General features: G+C 44.1%; 1 protein-coding gene across 1 annotated transcript in view; it reads left to right on the top strand.

Moving 5' to 3' along the window:
* Positions 1–21,638, top strand: part of MGAT5 (alpha-1,6-mannosylglycoprotein 6-beta-N-acetylglucosaminyltransferase) — a 196,523-nt gene that overhangs the window by 61,941 nt on the left and 112,944 nt on the right. Inside the window, exons 3-4 of the mRNA XM_069473322.1 lie at positions 7,265–7,341; positions 8,363–8,452. Of these exons, the coding sequence (XP_069329423.1) occupies positions 7,265–7,341; positions 8,363–8,452 (167 nt within the window). The remainder of the gene's footprint in view (positions 1–7,264; positions 7,342–8,362; positions 8,453–21,638) is intronic.

The following is a 21,638-nucleotide window of genomic DNA, read 5'->3' as shown; positions in this document are numbered from 1 at the left end:
GGAGTCTAATTGCTTGGTCAAATGATAACTCTGTTTAAGGAACTGCTAGTCTGTTTTCCAAAGCAGCTGCACCATTTTACATTCCTACCTTGTGGTGTTTGAAAGCTCTGATTTCTTTACATTTTTGCCAGCACTTGTTATCTGAATTTTTTATTATACACGCTTTAGTTGCTATAAAAGTTGTATCTCATTGTACTTTTGATTTCCATTTTCCTGATGATTAATGATGATAAGCTTTTCTTCCCATATCAGTTGCCGTTATTTAACCCCAACTGTGTTCTGCCTACCATGTGTATGTGTCCTAGGTGTGCGATAACCTACCTTGTCTCTAGCTGAACATTCCTGGTAGCTTGGGGCTTATGAGAATGGAGGGGTGGTGTGTGTGTGTGTGATATTGTGTTTGTATAACATTCTTATACACCTGTCCATCATATTGAGAATTTAGGTTCTAAGTGTTTTTCTTAATACTATTTTACCAACAAAAGGAAAAACCTAACTAATGCTTGCTTAAAAGCTTAATTAGGCCCCTAATCCTGCAAAAAAAATAAATGACAGCAGGGATAACAAAGGGGGGAGGTATAAATAATCCAGGGTTATTTAACTCAATTGTGATTTCAAATTTTATAACATTGATTCTAGCGGGCAGTGTTCATTGTCATCACACCTCCATTCTTTTTAAGTGTTCCATTCTTGAAAAGTTGTGCACAATTGAGAAACCATATACATTGAATATGATTTTCTTTTTTACTTCCATTATGTCCATAGTATTTGTACACAGGCAATACCGTAGCTCTTGCTTTTTATATAGCAAGTCCATAAAGCCCTTGGAGGTGCTTTTTACGAGGGGAAGAAGAATTTGTGATTTTATTCCTCGGCTTTTGTTCTTCAGATTTCCCACGCAGAACATGAAGATGGTGGTGTGGTTTTTAATACCTAGACACAGTGTAAATTATCTTGACTGAGAAGGCAAAGGCCCGGGGTGGACATGCAGAGTGCCTTGCACGTTGAAGGTGCTTAATGGAATTTTGTTTAATTGATGAATGAGCAAGGCACATCCTCTCTCTAGGCCTCATTGTTATGAGTCAGGAAAAGTGGAGGGTGGACTAACATGGTTTCAGAAGTCCCTTGCAGCTCTAAAATTATTTTGTGCAATGATTGCAGTTTCAACTTATGAGGTTAAAAAATAAAAGCAAAATGCAAACAAGTCTTTTCAAAAGGCCCAGCATACACGTCTAGGGGTGTGTAGATGGGTCTTGCCTTCTCCATATCTTGGCTTCTCAGGTCCTTTGTTTTGGCAGGGAGCTCCCTATTACTACGGGGCCTTGGGCCTGGAATATGTGTACATGACTCAGTTTTAGAAATTAAATCACTTTTTTCATGGTGCAAAAGTAAAGCAGCCCTAAATGAATATTTGCCAAGCTGAGAATGACTGGTGAGGTCATTTTACATGGGAGACTGTATTTCACCATGGCTGGTTTCTGTCTGATATATTGCTGTCCACTCCTGAGGCCAAGTCAGCTGGCGGAGGTGCTGGCAAGAGCTGGGTCTCTAAGCCAAGCAGGGAGGTTGGGTTGGTTTCCAGCTGTTGCCGAGTGGCCGGGCCAGCGGCACGCTCACGTGGGTGCGCTTTGCAGGGGCCATCTGATAAGCGTAGCTGCTTGTTCATATCAGGTGTGCTGGCAGGAACACTACCTTGTCCTACACACAAAACAAGATCGCTGGAGACCCTTTATCTTCTGAGAGGAAATATGTAGGGGGTGTCGTTAGGCTGAATGAAGATGATTATCTTAGCTGTTGGCAAAGAAACTGGACGAGGAGATTGAACTCAGTTTCCTGAAACTTCCTGAGTGGACAGATAGGCATGTTCTTTGAGGTTTCTAAGTGTTTTTAATAAACCTACTTTTTCTTCTATTTTTTTTCCACCCTTTAGAATTGCAATGGTGAGGGACTTAGACACTCTTAATCTATCAGGTGTCCATTCAGTTTGAGATAAAAAGTTAATGGTACTGTGTTCTTTCTATAAGTTAAAAAGAAGTGCCATCTCAAACGCTCATCATCTTTGTCGTAATTAATATACAGAAAAGCAAGGCTTGACGAAACAGACTCTTCCTGGTACGGTCACCTTTCGCTCTGAAAGCACTGTCTTGTGTGGGGCTGGCTTGCAAACACCCGTCTCTTTCTCTTCCTCCTCTTCTTTCCACCTCCCCCACTGTATCATCACCATCCGGGAGCAGGTAGTTGAGTTTCTTACACGTGGTGCCACCTGTATGCATTGATAGAAGTGAGGCTGACCTGACTCCCAGCCTCTTTCGTTTGTTTTGGAGACTCTTTTTATATTTCCAGATCTCTGTTGTTGAGCAGCGAGGCGGGCTTATCATTAACTTCAAATAAGTGTGTAGAGAGTCAGTGTTGTTATGATGCTGCCTGCTTGATAGTTGATGGTGCTTTAAAAAAAGAACACGTGACAACATCTTTATGTATAAATATCGACCTGGGAAGTTGGAAGATGAAAGCCTTGTATGGTGCGTCATGTACTTTGCATTTGATTTGTACAAGCAGCGGGGACGGTTAATCTGTGATTTGGTAAGACTGTATCTCATTCTACCCTAAGGCTCCCTTTGTGAATACCAATAAAACATGACCGTCAGTAACTCTTATGGGGGCCAGGCCACGTCCCCTCTCCCAGTATCAGAAGTGATTCTTCTCCCACCTCTGCCCCTTCCTGCTGTCTCCCCCGTGTCTACCCTGGACTCCCTGGGCTGGGTGGGCAGTGCAGTCCAGAGCTCAGAGTTCCCGGGTCAGTGACTCCGAGTGAGGCTCTCCACCCCCTTTTTCTGTGGCACTTTCGCTCCTCTTCCAGTCTCTGGAACTTGGACTCTCCATTCCTTTGTTATGTTTCTTTATTCCATTGTTTGAAAACGGGCACATGTTCAGTCCAGGCCACAGCACGAGGTGGCTGTCGTGCCTTCCAGGAGTGCCATGGGGTGGAGGAGGCCTTGGGTGCCCCATTCACTGTTGTGTGTGGCCCCCTCCCGCGTGTGTCAGCCCGGGCAGGCAGGGACCGCGTCTTACAAGGGTGCAATGTGACATGGCAGCACACGGCAGGCGGCAGGTGCCTAGTGACAGTGGGCTGCGTTGGGAGGTCAGTGCTGAGGATTTTGAAGGTTCTCCTTTCCAGACTATCAGATGAGGTAACCATCCTCCTTTCTCTGAAATGCAGTATGTATGTGACAGCCCCATAAGAAAGGCAAGTGACGTAGGAAGGCAAGTCGTTACCTTCTATCCACTTCTTTTCCTGTCCTGTATCACCCCGTTGCTATTCCCACTGTCCCTTTGAGACCATCTTGCCATTTCCTTCTGCCCTGCTGCTCCCTCTTTCCTTCCTTCTTCAGAGGCTGCGGAAAACAAGAGTAAGGAAAAAATCTGCCTGGTTCTGTATCTCTCTGTCCCTGTGGCTTCTCAGGACACATCTGAAATGTCGCTGTCTCTTTCTATGTGTGTCTCTCTCGCTATATTGGGAGACTGTTGGGACTGTCGGGAGAATCTGGCTCCACACTTGACAGGAGCACCCTGCTCTGTGTGTGTGTGTGTGTGTGTGTGTGTGTGTGTGTGTGACGTCTCGGGCCGCTTTGGCATGTATGTGTTCTTGAATCTCAAGCATTTTTGATGGCAGGAAAAGCGTGTGTTCTCTTAGACTAAACGCAGTGTTCCGAGTACCTTCTACAAGTGACTAATAAAACCACAGACTTTTCACACCTCTATAATCTGCCTTCTAGGTGGACACCTGGTTGCCAAAGCCATAGAACCACACAGAGAGAGGTGCAGGTTTGGGGGAGGACATTGCAGCTTGGGCTGGTGTGAGGGAAAGGGATGAAACTGAATCCTAAGTAGGGATAAGAACCGAGCTTCGTTGCTTACATTAAATTTTTATTTTCCCTTGTCCTTTCACCATGTAACAAAATGAACATGGGGGAGAGCTTGGGATAAACAGCAGAGAGAACACTAGTAATCTTTTCCCCTCTTTTGAAGGGACCTTGTGTATGATCTCAGTCTCCCCTGAAAAGCAGTAACATTAGCCGTTTTTGGCCTGAATTTTTGTTTCTTACCAAACTTAGATTGCAAGCTTTCCTACAGGTAGAAAAGTCCTCCGTGGACACGCAGTAATGAAAACACTTGTTGAGTTTTTGTGTTGGGATGGAAACAGAATGAGGAGCTGTCCCCTGAGAAGGAGCTGAAAATCCTTCTGAGCTGTGCGGTGACAGGTCTTGCTGAGGCTATTCCTGGCCAGATTCAGGGACGGCCCTGGCCCATGCTTGGAAGGTGGGGACTTCCTGTTCCTCTCAATCGCAGATTCCTCCCACCCCAGATCTTTGAGCACCCTAAACCAAAGCTTTTGGAAGCCCATTGTCTATTCAGGCCCATCATTGCAAAACTGAATAATGGAGAGAACATTAATCTGTAAGATGGTGGCATTGCAGAAAAGACCTCGTTGGATTCGCTGACAAACTGCCAGTCCAAGGAAGAGTCAAAACCCTGGCCCAGCTCAGTCTAGTTCGCCCTGAGCTGGGGAGTTGGGCCCACGGGGCAGGCGGGAACGTGCCTTGTTTTATTCAGTCATGAAGCACTTACATGAAAAAATGTTCAACATCTCTAATCATCAGGGAAATGCAAATCAAAACCACAATGAGATATCACTTAACTCCAGTGAGAATGGCCTTTATCAAAGAGTCCCAAAACAACACATATTGGCGTGGATGCGGAGAGACAGGAACACTCATACACTGCTGGTGGGACTGTAAATTAGTGCAACCCCTGTGGAAAACAATATGGAGATACCTTAAACAGATTCAAGTAGACCTACCATTCGATCCAGCAATCCCATTATTGGGCATCTACCCAGAAGAACAAAAGTCATTCTATAAAAAAGATACCTGTACCCGAATGTTTATAGCAGCACAATTCACAATCGCAAAGATGTGGAAACAACCCAAATGCCCATCAATTCATGAATGGATTAGCAAAACGTGGTATATGTATACCATGGAATATTATTCAGCTATAAGAAATAACAGCGATATGGCATCTCTTTGGTTCTCCTGGAGAGAGTTGGAACCCATTCTATTTAAGTGAAGTATCCCAAGAATGGAAAAATAAACACTACATGTACTCACCAGCAAACTGGTTTCCCTGATCATCACCTAAGTACACATTTGGGAATAACACCAATTGGGTATCGGACAGAGGTGGGGGCCGGGGGGAAGGGATGGGTGTATACCTACTTGATGAGTGCGATGCGCACTGTCTGGGGAATAGACACGCTTGAAGTTCTGACTGGGGGGGGATGGAGGTGGGGGGAGGGGATGGGTGCATACCTACATGATGAGTGCGATGTGCACTGTCTAGGGAATGGACACGCTTGAAGCTCAGACTCGGGGTTTTTTGCTTGGCCAGTGTTGCCCGGCAAGGTCAGAATTGAAACCAGCGATAGGAGGAAAGTAGCCACCGAAACGCCCTCTCTCTTCCCTGGAGAGACAGTGCATTTGCTGGGCTTCTGGACCCAGCGGCTGTGGGAGGAGGGGAGCTGTAGGAAGAGCCGCCACCCAAGCCTGCATCTATTTTTAAAAATACAGAGAATGTGTTTCCAACCACTGTGCATTTGAAATGCTGCTTTCCCAGATGTAGCGAGTGAAGGTTGGTGGAATGACACAGCAAATGCCAGCTTACAAACACCCGCTGTGGTCCGTGGCATCCGCCGTGGGGAGTGCAAGACTAGACTTTTTATGAGCATTAACTTATTTAAAGAGCTGCGTGAAACAGAGGTGCAGCCATTCCCATTTTACAGATCATGAAACAGGCTCTGACAGGCTGAGTAACCCCCGTTTTAACTACGAAATGACACTGCCTCCAGCCGCAAGAAGGAGTATATTGATTTTTATGCTCTAGTTACCCTTAGCAAGTAGGAGGCTCATTGAAAACACTGAATTAAGAGGTCAAGAATTTCCATTACCTACTGTCAAAGGAACTGGTTTCCAAGGGGCAGGTAAAGTCCTCCTTGGCACCAACTTCTGTTTAAATACCCCTGTCAAATAATATTGCAGTTTGGGATCTAATGTCTGATTAGTACTCTGTATAGAAAACTGTCAGCAGGAAATAATGATGAAATTTTCCAAACATTTCTGGAAAAGAGAAGCATGCAGGTTTAGGGTTAGCCTGTTTTCCAACTGACTCTCTGAAACTTTTCATTGTTCCACCATGTCTTTAGGATAAAGATCAAAGTCCTCATTGCGGTAGTTGAGGCGTTTGCTGTTTAGACCTTGCCTGTGTCTCTGTCTGACCTCTCAGCACCTCACACCTCTTTATTCCAGCCGAAGTCTGTCCCTGCGTTCAAGAGCAGCTCTGTCCCTTGAAACACCTTCAGATGGTCCCTTTCTCCAGCCCCTCCTCCGTCTTCACATCTCAGCTAAGATGCCGCTGCGTCCAGGAACTGCCTCCTACCCTTAAAGGCTGGGCCGAGTGACCTTCCCCGTCTGGCCCTGACGTCGTGTCTGTTGCTCTGTTCAGTTGTTAGTCTGTTATCATCCATCACACCATAAGCTTTTGAAGGCCTCTGTTTTAGTTTCGACTCTGAAGTTACGAGGAATAGGAACCTCCTCTAGCTAGCTAATACAAAGGGAGTTTGTCAGGAGGAACTTAAGGAGATCTTCGTGGAAATCTAAGAACCGGATCTGTAAGGAGCTGTACGTCATGGAGCCGGAGCCGGAGCTCCTCGGGGTGGCACAGATGTGTCCGTGGCTTTCTGCTCCTCTGCCCACCAGCTCTGTTGGTCTGTTTGTCCCTGCTGCCTTCCTCAGCTTACACACGTCCTCACGACGTCTGCGCGTGACCTCAGCTTGCCTGCACAGCCCAGAGTGGCTCGCCAGCCCTGGCGCCCCCTCCTGATCTCACGGCTTCTCTTCCTGCTCCCCGCTTGTTTGGTTTCTCAGCTTCCCAACTACAAATTTCTAAGCTGGTTGTCCGGTTGGCCTAGCTCACCCTTTTGAGCCAGGCCGCATGTGTCACAGGTCTCTGGCCAGCCCGTAGGCAGGCAGTCCTTGGGTCAGCGCAGAGCAAGCAGATATATTTGCAGCGGGAGGAGTTCCATGAGTCAGAACATGGCTGCCAGTATAGATCCTTCTCTTTGGTTTCTCTCCGTCTGCTCACAAGGATGTTAAGCTTGTGCTTTATAGACTTCATGGTATCCTTTGTTGTTCTCCATCTTTTGCAGATATCATTAACGGAGCTCAAGAAAAATGTGTATTGCCTCCTATGGATGGCTACCCCCACTGCGAGGGGAAAATCAAGGTAAGGCGGGAGCAGCGCGGGCTCGTGTTCATCTTCCTCGATCTGCACCAGCACCTCCTGTTTCCCTTCCCTCCCTTCGCCTCCCCAGTGATACGAAGGACTTGCCCTTGAGGAGAGTCATTTAAGGGGTGCCTCCATCCTGCCAGTGTTGGGCTGTGGCCATGACAACCCTGCTTTCCTCATGCCAGCTCCATGAGTTTGGGCAACAATGGCACTCACTCTCAGCCTAAAAGAGCCTGGGCCCATTCAGGCACCTGCTGTGTCTTTGAAGCCACCTTCCCCTCTGCCTTTCCCAGCCTCTAGTGGGCCCAGTGACAAGGGGCTGTCATTTAGTGTCCAACTCCCCTTTTCCCCAGGCCCCTGCTCTGAGGTCTCCAGATGGTTTAAATGTCACATTTATGTTTGTGGTCGAGTATCCGAAGATGCTCGACTATTCTTTCACTCTTAACATTTTTTAAAAAATCCCATTTGTGTAGTCTGCCCTTGAGAAGACCACTGCCTGCTTGGTAGTTTTCAGAGAAAAGAATCGGTTCAGGTACACACGTAGGACGGCAAGACCAGCCCCAGAGGCATGTGGTCTCCGTTTGGGCCATCTGTAAACGCTCCCTCCTGCCCTGGTTCCCGCACCGTGGGTCCAGGCACCGTGCTGTCGGCTGTTGGAACTGTAGTTCCTAGAGGGGACAAGTGCCCTCAAGAGTCCCTTAGGCACTTGCTCTTGATTGAGCTCTCCTCGCCATCTGCTCTCCTGGGCTTTATTGCCTGGAGTGTCCCACGGCCTCGCATCTTTCTGAGCACCTCAGCCAAGGCCTGCACAAGCCCCTGTCCACCTGTGTGTCATCCAGGAGCTGAGCCGAGCACCTGGTCGTCTCGACCTCAGCTCAGCGGCTCCTTCGTTCAATTCTTTAGGCCACGGCTTGAGCCATTCACCCCGTTTCCACCCTCCGTGCCCTTCTCTGTGAGCAGAGGTGCGGGGCCCCGAGAATGGCTGCTCAGAGATGTTCTGATCTGACTCTCGTTTCAGTGGATGAAAGACATGTGGCGTTCAGATCCCTGCTACGCAGACTACGGAGTGGATGGGTCCACCTGCTCTTTTTTTATTTACCTCAGTGAGGTGAGTAGCTGCTTTGGGCTCCTAGGGGCAGATGTGACTGGACTGGGTTGTAGCTGAGCCTGGAATTTGAAACGCTTAAAGCTGTGCATTGTTTCTATATGAAGGACCTAGGTCCTTCGTTACTTTGCCCACCTCCCCGAGAAGGATGATATTTTTTCCCCTTAAGGGAAAAACAGGCTGAGTTAGCTATTTACTTTTTCCCCCCAATTTATTTTATTGCAGTAAAATGCACATGAGATTTGCCGTCTTTGCCATTTTCAAATGTATAGTTCAGTGGCATTAAGTATATTCACATTATTATGCAGCCGTCACCACTGTCCATCTCCAGAACTCTTTCATCTTGCAAAACTAAAACTCTCTACCCATTAAACACTAACTCCCTGTTCCTCTGACCCCTAACCCCAGGCAACCACTGTTGTGCTTTCTACCACTGTGGGTTTACTACTCCAGGTAACTCATATAAGTGGAATCATATAATATTTGTCCTTTTGCAACTGCCTAATTTCACTTAGCATAATGTCTTTAAGGCTTGTCCACATTGTAGCATGTATCAGAATTTCCTTCCTTTTGAAGGCTGAATACCATTCCATTGTGTGTGTATTCCACATCTGGCTTGTCCATTCATCCATCAGTGGACATGCGGGTTGCTTCCATCTTTTGGCTATTGTGAACAACTGCTATGAACATGGTGTCCAAATATCTCTTCAAGACCCTGCCTTCAGTTCTTTCGAGAGGTTACCCAGAAGTGGAATTGCTGGATTGTATGGAAGTTGTATTTTTAACTTTTTGAGGAACTGCCACACTGTGTTTCACCGTGGCTGCACCATTTTGCATTCCCCCCAATAGTACACAAGTGTTCCAGTATCTCCACGTTCTCACCGACACTTGTTATTTTCTGCTTTTTTAATAGTGGCCGTCCTAATGGGTATGAGGTGGTATCTCACTGTGGTTTAGGTTTGTATTTCTTTAATGATACTGATAATTTCTCATGGGCTTGTTGGCTGAGTTAGCTATTTACTTATAGGCTGAATTAGTTACTTTTACCTTCTTTTTTTTTCTTTTTATCTGAGTTTCATTTTCACTTGTAACCTCCAATTTAAATAGCAGCTGAGCATTTTATAGACCACGTGGAATTTGTGCCCGGCTTCTGTGTTCTCAACTTCACTTTCAGTAAAATCAAGGAGCAGGGAAGGGTTAAGACTTTGCCGTGGGCTACGGGGGAAGAACCTGCTAGGGAATCGCAGCCTGCTGGCTTCTCCTCTCCCCTCTGGACGGCGCAGCCCTGGATCTGGTGAAACATGCTAATTCAGAGGATGGGCCTTGGCAGACCCTCTGCTGCCTAATTTTTTTATTCTGTCCCCTGATTTTGTTCGGTGTTGCTGTTGTCATTTGACCGATAGTAACAGCTCCCTGGTGATGCCGTGCAGGAAGGGGAATGCTTCCGTTTATGAGGCTAAATTAAATGTTTTTGCCATAGTTTTCCTGGTGGGATTCAGATGCCTCCCTTTTCTGTGCCATAAGGTGACAGGGACAGCTTCTTTGGGGCATGGGGGCCAAACCAGTGTTGCAATAGGGCGTGTGCCCCTGGATTCTGTGGGGTTTGCCCCTCTCCTAGCCCACTACCTCTCCTTCCCTGCTACATTCAAGTCAGGCTGTTCTCTTTTGGATGAGGGTGTTCCATGGTCACCCCGTGGCTGTCATGAGAACCCCAGAGCTAATGGTAAAATTCCTCTTGGAAGTGGAGAGCACTGAGAGTTGGGTGTGGGGTGTGCCTCATTAGCAAGCTGCTGGTGAATTGACTTGGGAGCATTTATCTGAGCGTGTTTCTGGACTCTGGCTTGCGTGGCCGTGCCTGCCGCCTTATTTCCTTCTCCAGAGCAGGAGGGCCTGGGGCTGTAGGTGAACCCTCACTGAAGTGAGAAGTCAATTAAAAGTACCTTTCCTGCCCGGAGGAAAAGGTTCTTCATTCTGTTTAATTTTCAGAAGTTTTCTTCCCCTTTCCACTTGATGGAATTTAGCCAGAGTCCAACTGTGCTCCGTGATTGACAAGCTGGGCTAATTTCACGCCTTCCGAAGTGTTTGCATGTTAGGGTGTGCACGGAAAGAGAGAGTTTTACATTGCTGTCCCAGCCCCTCCACCTCCTGGGAGAGTGGCCCAGATGGAAGGGACGAAATTATTTCTGACCTCTTCCCTTCCTTTGACCGCACTCCGGATGAAGGATGGGCATGGCAAGGCTCAAAGAAAAATGAGATTCTGGGAACGGGCAGGTGAGAGGAGTGGGGGGCAGGCCCTGCTGTGTAAAGACATGATGGATCACCTAACCGATCATCAGAGGCTGAGTGCTTCATTTCAGAACCTGTCAACTATTTTTTCCTCTTCCTGAGGTGTATGCAGTGGTGCTTCGTTAGCCCATTCCACTCTCTTCCTGTGCAGCTGATCAGGTGGTTTTTGTTGTTTGGCTAAATTCAATTCAGTGAGCAATTATTGAACATCTATTGTATTCATTGTCAGCGGTTAATGAGCCATGCTCTGCATTCATCATCTTAAAAGAGGCAAATGGAAGAGAAGGAAGGAAGGATGCAGGAATCTCTTTTTCAAAGTTGCAGTCTGAAAATAACCCCAACCTTCTGGGTTTTTAGAAAAATTTCCACGTTGTCATAGTGTCCTTGTTAATAGGTACAGAGAGTTTGAGGATAATGTCACCAATATGGTCACTTCAGTAGGAACACTGCCTTAGAGCCTTGTACCTGACTTCAGCTTCTGTTTCTGTTTTCCAAGCAGTATGAAGTTTTTAGAAAAGTTACTTTTGTGCCTTGGGTTCTTCTTTTATGAAATAACAATTTTAATATTGTTAAAGGCTTCTACTGTGAGGATGTTGTAAGGATTCTTGAGTTTATATGGGAAGGTATTTAGAATAGAACCTGACAGATAGAAGACACTCAATAAACATGACTGATACATTATGGTACTTTAATGTTGTCATTATTGAGGGTAGCTGTGGTGTGTCACTTAGCCTCGGACATTGTGTGTGGGACCTTGGTTCCATTTTAGAATGAGAATCAAGTTCTGGTTCTCATTCACCAGTCTAATTTAATTTTATATTCTTTGACATCTGGGAACATAGAAATTCTGCTGTTTCCCTTGAATCTTTTTATTGACAAATAAAAATTGTGTATATTTGTGGTGTCCAACTTGATACTTTAATATAGATCTACTTTGTGGAATGACTAAATCACGCTAATTAACATGTGCATTACTTCCCATACATATTTATTTGTGGTGAGAACACTTCCCCCTCTTTTTTTCTGGATGTGATGCTTGCGTTTGCATTGGAATTGGGAGCCAGCTGTAGGGAGCTGGTACGCCCCTACCACTGTTAATGTGAAGTTAGTAGCCATGTTTTCCAAAACCAATTAATTCGTTTCTAGCATCTTTAAAATCCTGAACAATATCTATGGCTTGCAGGAACTGTATGTTAGTCTAGTTGTGTGACTTTCTCTCTCTTGCTGTCTTGAAACTTACTGTTACCTCATTAAACTCTGAAACCTGTTTATTTCCTGTATCAGAGGCCAGGTTTCTCTTGAGTTGGGGAAAATGATTGAGAGGGACGTCTTCATTGGACTTGTTAACTTGATCAACACATGTACCAGTGACTTTTATTTTATTCTTATCCTCATCGGAAGAGCCAATTCTTGTTTTGATCTATGTGTAACATCAGGACTTGGACAGATACCTAAAGGACATGAAGTATTATAAAATGCCTCTCGGATAGTCAATCACCAGTTGAATTGATGTAAACCTCTCACCAACCCTGATGAGTAAAGGAGAGCTGGGTCCTAGGAGCTCAGAGGATCAGTCACTTCGCTCCAAAGTCCTGCACTTCTCATTGCTGTCGTCCCCTTCATGTTGAAGGAAAACTGAACTCCGGACACTGACATGTAGTCATGGACTTTGCATTTAGTCTTATGCTTAAATCCTCTTATGTTTGAAATATGGCTCTGATTTAGCTAGTTTCAATTAATCTTCATCCCTAGTCTTCTAATACTCCATAATTTTGTTACTCTACCCAAAAAAAGAGAAACACCGCTAACCCTCCTGAGGACATAAGTCCTGAAAACCAGGTGTCAGCCATTGCCGGTGGTAGGAGTCAGCGAATGATTGATTAGGCAGCCTTGTATTTCCAGAACATCGAGCAGTTCATTTTCTATATCTGTTTTTGTGAGCCATGTCACTACTCCCATTATAGAGACAAGGTCCTGTAAAGTAATTACTCTGAATGTCATCATTTCAGGTGTATTAACTTAGCTGTCTGCAGAGCCTTTTACTGCTATCGGCTTTTACAAAATTTAGAATGCGTTTCTTCACCTCTATTGGTATTATATTGATAGATGATGCTGATATATTTAACACCCACACATTTCTTCTTTTTATATGGTTGCTGCAGAACCTAGCAAGGATCATACCTTTCCAGACTTCTTCATTTGTTTGTGCTGTTTTTTAATGCACTTCTGTTGCCATTGCAAGTAGAGTGGCTCCGAAATAATCAAATTGCCCCGTGATTGATTGCTAGACCTTAGAATGTGTACAAGCCGTTGCTTCAAATGTCAATTTGTACTGGATGTGAGTGTGTGTGTATGTGTGTATGACGCCCTCTTAAAGGAACAAAAGAAGCAGTTCCATGCCCTAGTCATCAATCTGTTTCTTATATTTCATGAACAACAGGCGTAAAGGTCTTTGCCTCTTTCTGTTCTCCCTTGGCAATATGTAAAACTAATATTGGCTAAGCATGCTATTAACCTTGAGTTTAAATTCAGCATACTTAATCCCTTGATTAATGCCAAGATTAATGCCCAACAGGAAAGGTTGAAAGCTTAAATGTTTGTGAATGCGAGCATGAAATGAAATCCTAATAACCAGTACAATGATTTGGATTTATGAGCTTTGTTGGCTGCTAAAGATAACTTGGAAATGGTGTTGCACAGGCTAATTTGTCAAAGTGGGCAGTGATAAAGAATTGACTGTTTAGGTTGCAGCAGAAAACGTGAATGAAAAAACTATAACATTTTGGGATGGGTCAGGGAGTACTTTAAAAATATCACTAGACTGTTGCCTGAGAATACCAACACACACCTTTAAATGTTCAGCCGTTTGAAATAGCAAATTCCCTCTTCACAAGATAATATTTCTTGGCAGTAAAGGAGGTGGCAGAGATTTATGATCAGGTTCTTTTCACTTTCTGTGTTCACCCTTTATTGGTATCTTTTTCATCTATTTGTATTCGTTGTTCTTATTACTTGAGTTCTAAGACATCCTTAGAAAAAGAATCCTGAGCTTACAGAACAGTATTTGTCAGTCAGCCTAACTGATCTCTCAATTCTCTTCCCTCAACTTTTCCCCTCTCTGAAGTTCTTAGTGATGCTTCCTGTTTGCAAATTTCAGATACTTGACTGTTTATATTTAGACATCTTGGTCCAGCCTCTGCCCTACAAAAATCGGGAGAAAGGACAAGATTTTCCATACCCCAAACTAATACCTCTTTGTTCCTTGGAATACATGTGGCAAGATGGGGCTTCACTTCAATGCGGTCATCTTCAATTTATTTTTTACACACTTTTAAGTAAATATTGTGCCTTATAACCTATATTGCATGCCCAAAGATATTTTTAAAAATTTTTGCATTTTAAACTTTTTAATATGGAAAATTTCAAATGTATACAATAAAAGAGTAATAACGAGCTCCCACTTATCCATGAGCCAGATTCAACATTTGTCAATTCATGGTCAATCTCATTTCATTTATACCCCGACCCCTGGCTTCATTATTTTGAAACAAAAACATCATATCATCTATAAATGCTTCAATATGCATCTTTAAAGGAGACTCTTTAAAAACATAACAACTATTCCATTGTAACTGCTAGTACCGTTTCACACCTAGAAATTGATGTATTTCCTTAATATCATCAAATCAGATCCAGTATTCATGTTTCCCAGGTTGTCATATAAATTAAAGTTTATTTGCACTGGGTTTCAAGTAAAGGCCATAAATTACAATTTTTAGTGCGTCTTAAATTTCAATTTTAGGTTCCCTTCCATCTCTTATTTTTCTCCCTTGCAATTTTTTGTTGAAGAAACTTTTTTTGCCTGAGAGAGTGTGTCTCATTCTGAATTTTGATTATTACATCCTGTGTTGTATAACCTAGTTCTCTTCCCCTTATATTTCCTGTAAATTGATAGGTGGATCTGAGGCTTGATCAGAGTAGGACTTAATTTTTTTTTTTTTTTTTATAAGATACTTCCTGGATGACGGCATTGTATACTTCTGTCCAGAGGCACACAGTGCCTGGTCATCTCCCTTTTTGTGGTGTTCGCAGTTGTCACTGCCGAGGTTCATTAATTCTTTGGGAGTTCCTTCCTAATATATCAGGAGTACTTGTATGAAGAGAAATGACTCCTTATCTGTTTGGTCACCGTAAGAGATGGTTCGTCTAAGAAACCTTATTTATTTCGCAGTTGGTTTCCTAGCATCTTCTACTCATGACCAGCACTTTTTGTTTTTTGGTTATTATCATTATGAAGTCACTGATTGAAACATCTTTGATGTGTTTGATCTGTTGCAATTATTTTCTTAGTGATTCTCAAATTATTATCCCTGCATTGGCCAGGGAGAACCCATTCACACTGCCTTCTGAGTCCTTTTGACGTGACCCTGGTAGTTTTTAATAGTTCTCTTGCTCTCTGGTATGACAAGGTCTTCCAGGTATGTCATACACAATTCCTGCCCTAGGCGTGGACCCAGCCGTTTCCCTGTGGATCCTCAGCTCCTCTCAGTGGAAGATAATGCCGAGGGACCACAGTCTGGGTACCAGGGTGTTCATCGCTATTGGGTTTTTCTGGGTGCTGGGGGTGTAACAGTGATCAAACATTCCTCATGAAGTTGATGTTTTGTGAGAGAAGATAGCCAGCAATATCAAAAAGTAAAAAATATAATCTCTTAGATCGTAGTAAGTACCATGGAGGAAAAGAATAGGGGGCAAGACGTGCTCATGAGAAGTGCCAGCATCAGTTTTGGGTAGAGTGATGTTAGGACAGCCTACTGACAAGGTGAGGGAGTGATGTTTGAACGCCTGTTTGAAGGAAGCGAGGGAATAAGAAGTGTAGACATCTGATCTGATCAGCAGTATTTTTAGTAGATAGTGGGAACGACAAGTGCAAAGGCCCTGGGGGGACCATCAACTTCCAAGATTAGCAGCAGGGAAAGTTCCCTCCAGAGAGATTTTTGTCTGTTTTGTTTTCATGTACAGTGGTGCCTGGCACATGTATTTATTGAGTGAGTGATTCCATTTGAAACATTTTTAAAAATAGACAATGGATTTTTTTGTTGTTCTGAGTAGACTAAGACTGTCCTTATAAAATTTGCAACTTTAAAATCTGAAAGACATTCAAGTTGAGACATGAATCAGGGTCATTTTGAGCACTTTTTAATAAGTTTAATATACAGTAGTGCCCCCTCATCCACAGGGGATATATTCTAAGACCCCCAGTGGATGCCTGAAACCGAGGGCAGTACTGAACCCTGTCCGTACAGTGTTTGTCCTTCCTTAGGGTTTTGCAGCTTCTCTTTGGTGTATCTGAATTGCTAGTATCATTGCTCTTGCGCTTTGGGGCTATTATTTAGTAAAGTAAGAGTCACCTGAACACAAGCACTGCGACACCACACTGTCAATCTGGTAACCTGGAAGGCTACTGAGGGATTAACGGGCAGGGAGTGTCTACAGCTTGGATCCCCTGAACGAAAGGATGATTCACCTCCCGGGCAGGACAGGGCAGGATGGTGCGAGATTTCTTTCACGCTACTCAGAACGGTGTGCAATTTAAAACTTACGAATTATATCTGGAATTTTCCATTGAATATTTTTGTTCTTCAGTTGACTGCAGGGTAACTGAAATTGCAGAAAGCAAAGCCACAGATAAGGGGGGGGGGAACTATGGTAAAGCTCTCTGATCCCATTTCTATTGAGAATAGAAGGGATCAGCTCAGACTATTAGAATGGAATGAGCCAATCACATTCGAAGGCTCATCTTTTATTCTCATTGTTACTTAGGATTATTTGCCTGGACCTAGGCTTCAGGCAAAATTGCACATTAAACCCAAAAGAAGAGCTGTAGCCCTGGTCTCTCGAATGTGACTCTCTCCTAAAATTGGGTGGCTTTGGCTGTCGAAGTGTCGTGGGTGTGGGCTGCCCAGGACGAGCTTTGCCAGTGTGCAGCAGGAAGTCTGCCCAGTGAGAGCTGGTCTCTGCCTGTTATCTGTGTGGTTGGGTATAGAGGAGTTTGATTCCTGCCTCTTAAGGGTGAGGAAAAATTGGCCTTTCTCCTCCTTATAGAAATTTTGGTTGGATTTCTCAAACTGGGTCATCACTGGTTTTGTGGCACGTTGAAAACTTACTACAGCGTCTCCTTAAGTTCTGCCCTTTCCCTAACGCTCCGAGCAGAACTATTATTAATAATATCATGGGCCACTGCAGCCCTTGCTCTCTGGCACCTGCCAGCTTCACACTCTGTGCTGCGGAGGCTCCCGTCTGCCAGGGCGGGGACAGCAGCACAGCCCCACGGGAAGCACTGAGGCCTGATGGCCTCCCTGGATCCCTCCACTTCCCTGTGTGGCTTGGAGCTTTCCCTGGACTTTTCGTCTGGTATCTCCTCACTGAGACCAAGATAAAGCCTGCCTTGCCTTCCCCAGTATATCGTTGAAAGGTTCTGATAAAATGAAAATGGGACAGCACCACGTAAGCCGAAAAGAGTATCATTATGATGAGTATCTTTAGTTCTCAAATCATGTCTTTGGTTTATTCATTCACTACTCAGCAGATGTTGATTGAGCACCTACTATGTGCCGGGTGCTGTTCTCAGGGCTTGAGATAGAGTGAGGAAAGGTACACATGAAGTTTCTGTCCTCCAGTAGCTTGTATTCAGATGGGGCAGCAAACGATGGTAGTAAATCAGTACATAAAGTCATTGCCCCGAGGGGTGACTAGTCTGAGGAAGAGTGAAGCATAGGGCAAGGTCAGCGTGGATGAAGTAAGGGAGGGAGGCGTGGAATACACTAGAAGGAAGAGTGTTTCATGCAGAAAGATTAGGAGATGCGGATGCTCTGAGGTATAGGGTTATAGAGAATGTACAGGACATGCTATGAAATTTGAATTTCAAGTAAACAATTTTTTTCAATAAGTCTGTGACAAACACAGCATTGGACATACTTACACTAAAACAAAAAATTGAAGTTAAAATTTAGCTGGGCATCGTTTTTGTTTTTTCTCTAAATCTGGCAAAACCCTACTGAGATAAGAATGAGCTTGGCATTTTGTTTTCTTTTATCAAAAGCAGATACAGTTCTAAATTTATTTGTTATTATATTTTTAAGGGACAGGGTCTTATTCTGTCTCACAGGCTAGAGGATCACTTGAGGCCAGGAGTTTAAGACCAGCCTAAGCAATGTAGTGAGACCCCATTTCACCGAATCTTTTTTTGAGACGGGGTCTCTGTCACCTAGGGTAGAGTGCAGTGGCGTTCGTCATCGTAGCTCACTGTAACCTCAGACTCCTGGGCTCAAGCAGTCTTCCTGCCTCAGCCTCCCGAATAGCTGGGACCATAGACACATGCCACGAAGCGCAGCTATTTTTTGCATTTTTTTGTAGAGACAGGATCTCATTATGTTGCTTAGGCTGGCCTCAAACTCCTGGGCTCAAGCGATCCTCCTGTCTCAGCCTCCTGAGTAGCTGGGACTAAGGTGCACGCAACCATGCCCAGCTAACTTATTGGCATGTTTTTGGACTTACAACGAGGTTTGTTTACATGGGGCAGAGTGAACGAGGCATACAGTATATGAGGGTTGAGGTCAGAATCTGTAGGATCTTAGTACAAATTCTGGGTTTTATTCCGAGTGCAGTGAGAAGCCATTGCAGGGTTTGAGTATGTGTAGAATGTGATTCAGCTGAGGCTTTAAAACGATTACCCTTGCTACACAGAATAAATGGTAGGGGCAGGAGTTGGAAGCAGGAAATTGTTATTTTTTATTAACCTTACGGTACTGCCGCGCAGTAGGAGCATGATAAATCATTCTAAATGATTTCACATGAAAGATTGAGGCAATAATACTCAAATATTGAAGAGTGGACTATGCTTATGGGACTGTAGGAACCAAAAGCTTGGTGTATAAGCTTCAAGCCTGCTCACCGGCTGTGGGGTGGGACAGATGACGTTTCAGTCCTTAGCTGTGGCCAGTCTGTGCCTGGGCGTCTTCACCTGGCATGAGAATCAGCCTCTCCCAGAAGATGACTTGAAAGATGAGATAATGTGTGCGAAGTGCTTATCCTCGTGCTGGGCTCCCAATATGCTGCAGCCTTTGTTCTTACCCTTTGTCTTCCCTCCCACCCCTCCACGTGCAACCATTCAAAGAAATAGCTGGGCCAAAATGTTAATCAGCGCAGGTGTTTGGGGCAGAGGAGCAGTCTAGGTAGCTGGACCTCTTAGCACTTACGTGAGTAGACATCCCTTTACCATTTGCATTTCCTTCTTGAAACATTAGAAAGTGGACTAGGTGGAGCTTGGCACACGGTAATGAGTGACTCGATATGTCATCAGTATGACAAATACGTGTGTATGTATCATTGTTGTGTCAGATGAATAGGTATGTAGTCAACTGTATTCATTTGGTGTATAACCCACCTAGCCTAACAGGACGACATAAAATTCTCCCTTTCAGATCTTATAGGATAATGGAATTAAGAGGATCACCTAACCTTAATGCCTTCATTTTATAGATGCGAAAACTTGAAAGCCAAATGGTTGAAGATTACACACCTAGTTATTTGTGGAGTTTGGTGTAGAATCCATTTTGGCTGACCCCAGATTCAGTCCCCTTTCCCCGCTGAACAGCTCTCTTGTCCCTCACTAAGCTTGACCTTAAGGTGGCTCCATCATGTCCTGTTTAAGGGCAGAGACAGATCTCAGTTGTCACCCAGCCCTGCCACTTGCTAGAGGGGTTACGTCAGCAAATTCCCACTTAAGCCTTGATTTCATACCCTGATAATATGTTGAAAGTACCCATGTTAATACCCAGAGGATTAAGTGATGTAATGCAATCTTTTTTTTTTTTTTAAGAAGAGAGACTTACATATTATAAGCCTTCTATAAGTGATTGTAGGCTTATATAATGTAACTCCTTTAAAAATTATTCTCTTAATTAATGTTCATTGCAAAAGAATAATATGCAGATTAGCAAAAAAAAATGAAAAGCACCCATAACACCATTATCTAGAGATAACCTCAGATTTATGCATTTTTCCCATTTAGTTTTGATTGCACTTAACGTCTGAAAAATAGAGCATGAAATCCTATGTCAGTGACATTAATCACGAAAAGAAGCCATAACAGAGATTAATCATTATTCTTTTGAAGAACAGAACATTACTACAAAGAGTTTTGCCATATTATACCTAACTACATGCATATATTCATTGAATCTCATTCTAGTTTTTGCAAGGATTTTATTACTTTCTCTTTCCTCCTTTAAACTCCAGCTTGAGCTGTGTATATATCTACCAGTAATTTCTTTTCTCCAAATATAATATAATATTGTCCATCCTATGGACCTTGAAAGTAAGAGTGACTTAGTTAGACTTTTAGGGACTCAGACAATGCTTTAATTCACAATGCTCTTGATTAAGGTGCAAAACCTTTTTAGTTCAAAGAAATTTCAATCACTAGGAGGAGGAATGTCAAAAACCAAATTGTTTTGTATCTCCTTGTTCAAGAAAATTGATTTATAGGGCCCTTTCCTTGGAGTATACATTGATGTTCCGAAGTTCTAGCCTGGCTGGTCTTTGTTTTTGCTGCCTCTTCATTTTGTGGCCCGACGCTAGTACACTAAAAAGATTAGCTCATGTTGAAGGAGTTTTGCCTTCAAATTGAAGGTTATTAGAGTAATGGTTTTGCTCTTCGATCGATTGTTGTGTGCATGTTGCCATGAGCTCAGATGGTTTTCAATTTTTAGACTGACTGTGATGAGTTATAGGCTACTCTAAAGAATGTCCAATTCCTTTGCTGGCTGAGGGCTTGAGGAAGGGCTTGCGCAGGCCCTGAGTTAGGCAGAGGTGGGGGTAGACAGTGGGACGGTCCAGTGGGTCCCTGCACCAATGGCAAATGCAAAATCCCGTCCCAGGGTGAGAGCACCAGGGGCCACAGTTGGAAAAGTGTGGCCAAGGCAGTGAATAAAGGAAGGTAGCCACAGGCAGGTGCAGGACACTAGGGTTCTAAGAGCCAGGAGGAGAAGAGCTACTTAAAATGATGCAAAATAGAGCCACTTCCAGGTCAGGGAAGTGGTGGGCTCATGCTGGGGTCTAGCTTTATTGGGAGGCTGCTGAACTGGTGGGTTAAGCTTGTCAAAGTACCCTGGACAGATCAAACAGAAAACAAATTTAGGGATTAGGAGGTTATTAGCCTTGAACAAGATTTCCCCTGAATGTTATTAATTGTGCTCTTATTTAGGAAAATGTTGCTCATTTGAGGGCCGTTTGTTTCAGTACTTGGAGTCATTGCCATTGCTGGCTTGCTTCCAATCCTGGTAATCCTCCGAGGTTTGGAAAGAAAGAAATGCTTTGTTTTGTTTTCCCCCCCTCTCCCCATGGGGTAATTGGTTTATGTATAATTTCATTATTTTGTCAACCAGTTATCCTATCATTATACACAAAAACAACCTAAAAACCCTGCCTCCCATTCTGTGTTAAGATGTTCATAATTGGGCCGGGCGCGGTGGCTCACGCCTGTAATCCTAGCACTCTGGGAGGCCGAGGTGGGCGGATCGTTTGAGCTCAGGAGTTCGAGACCAGCCTGAGCAAGGGCGAGACCCCATCTCTACTAAAAATAGAAAGAAATTATATGGACAGCTAAAACTATATATAGAAAAAATTAGCCGGGCATGGTGGTGCATGCCTGTAGTCCCAGCTACTCGGGAGGCTGAGACAGGAGGATCGCTTGAGCTCAGGAGTTTGAGGTTGCTGTGAGCTAGGCTGACGCCACGGCACTCACTCTAGCCTGGGTAACAGAGTGAGACCCTGTCTCAAAAAAAAAAAAAAAAAAAAAAAAAAAAAAGATGTTCATAATTGATTTTTCCACCATTCAGTG

The sequence above is a fragment of the Eulemur rufifrons genome, chromosome 1 (assembly GCF_041146395.1).
Source record: "Eulemur rufifrons isolate Redbay chromosome 1, OSU_ERuf_1, whole genome shotgun sequence".
NCBI classification, from domain to species: domain Eukaryota; kingdom Metazoa; phylum Chordata; class Mammalia; order Primates; family Lemuridae; genus Eulemur; species Eulemur rufifrons.
This window is presented reverse-complemented; position numbering and strand designations above follow the sequence as displayed.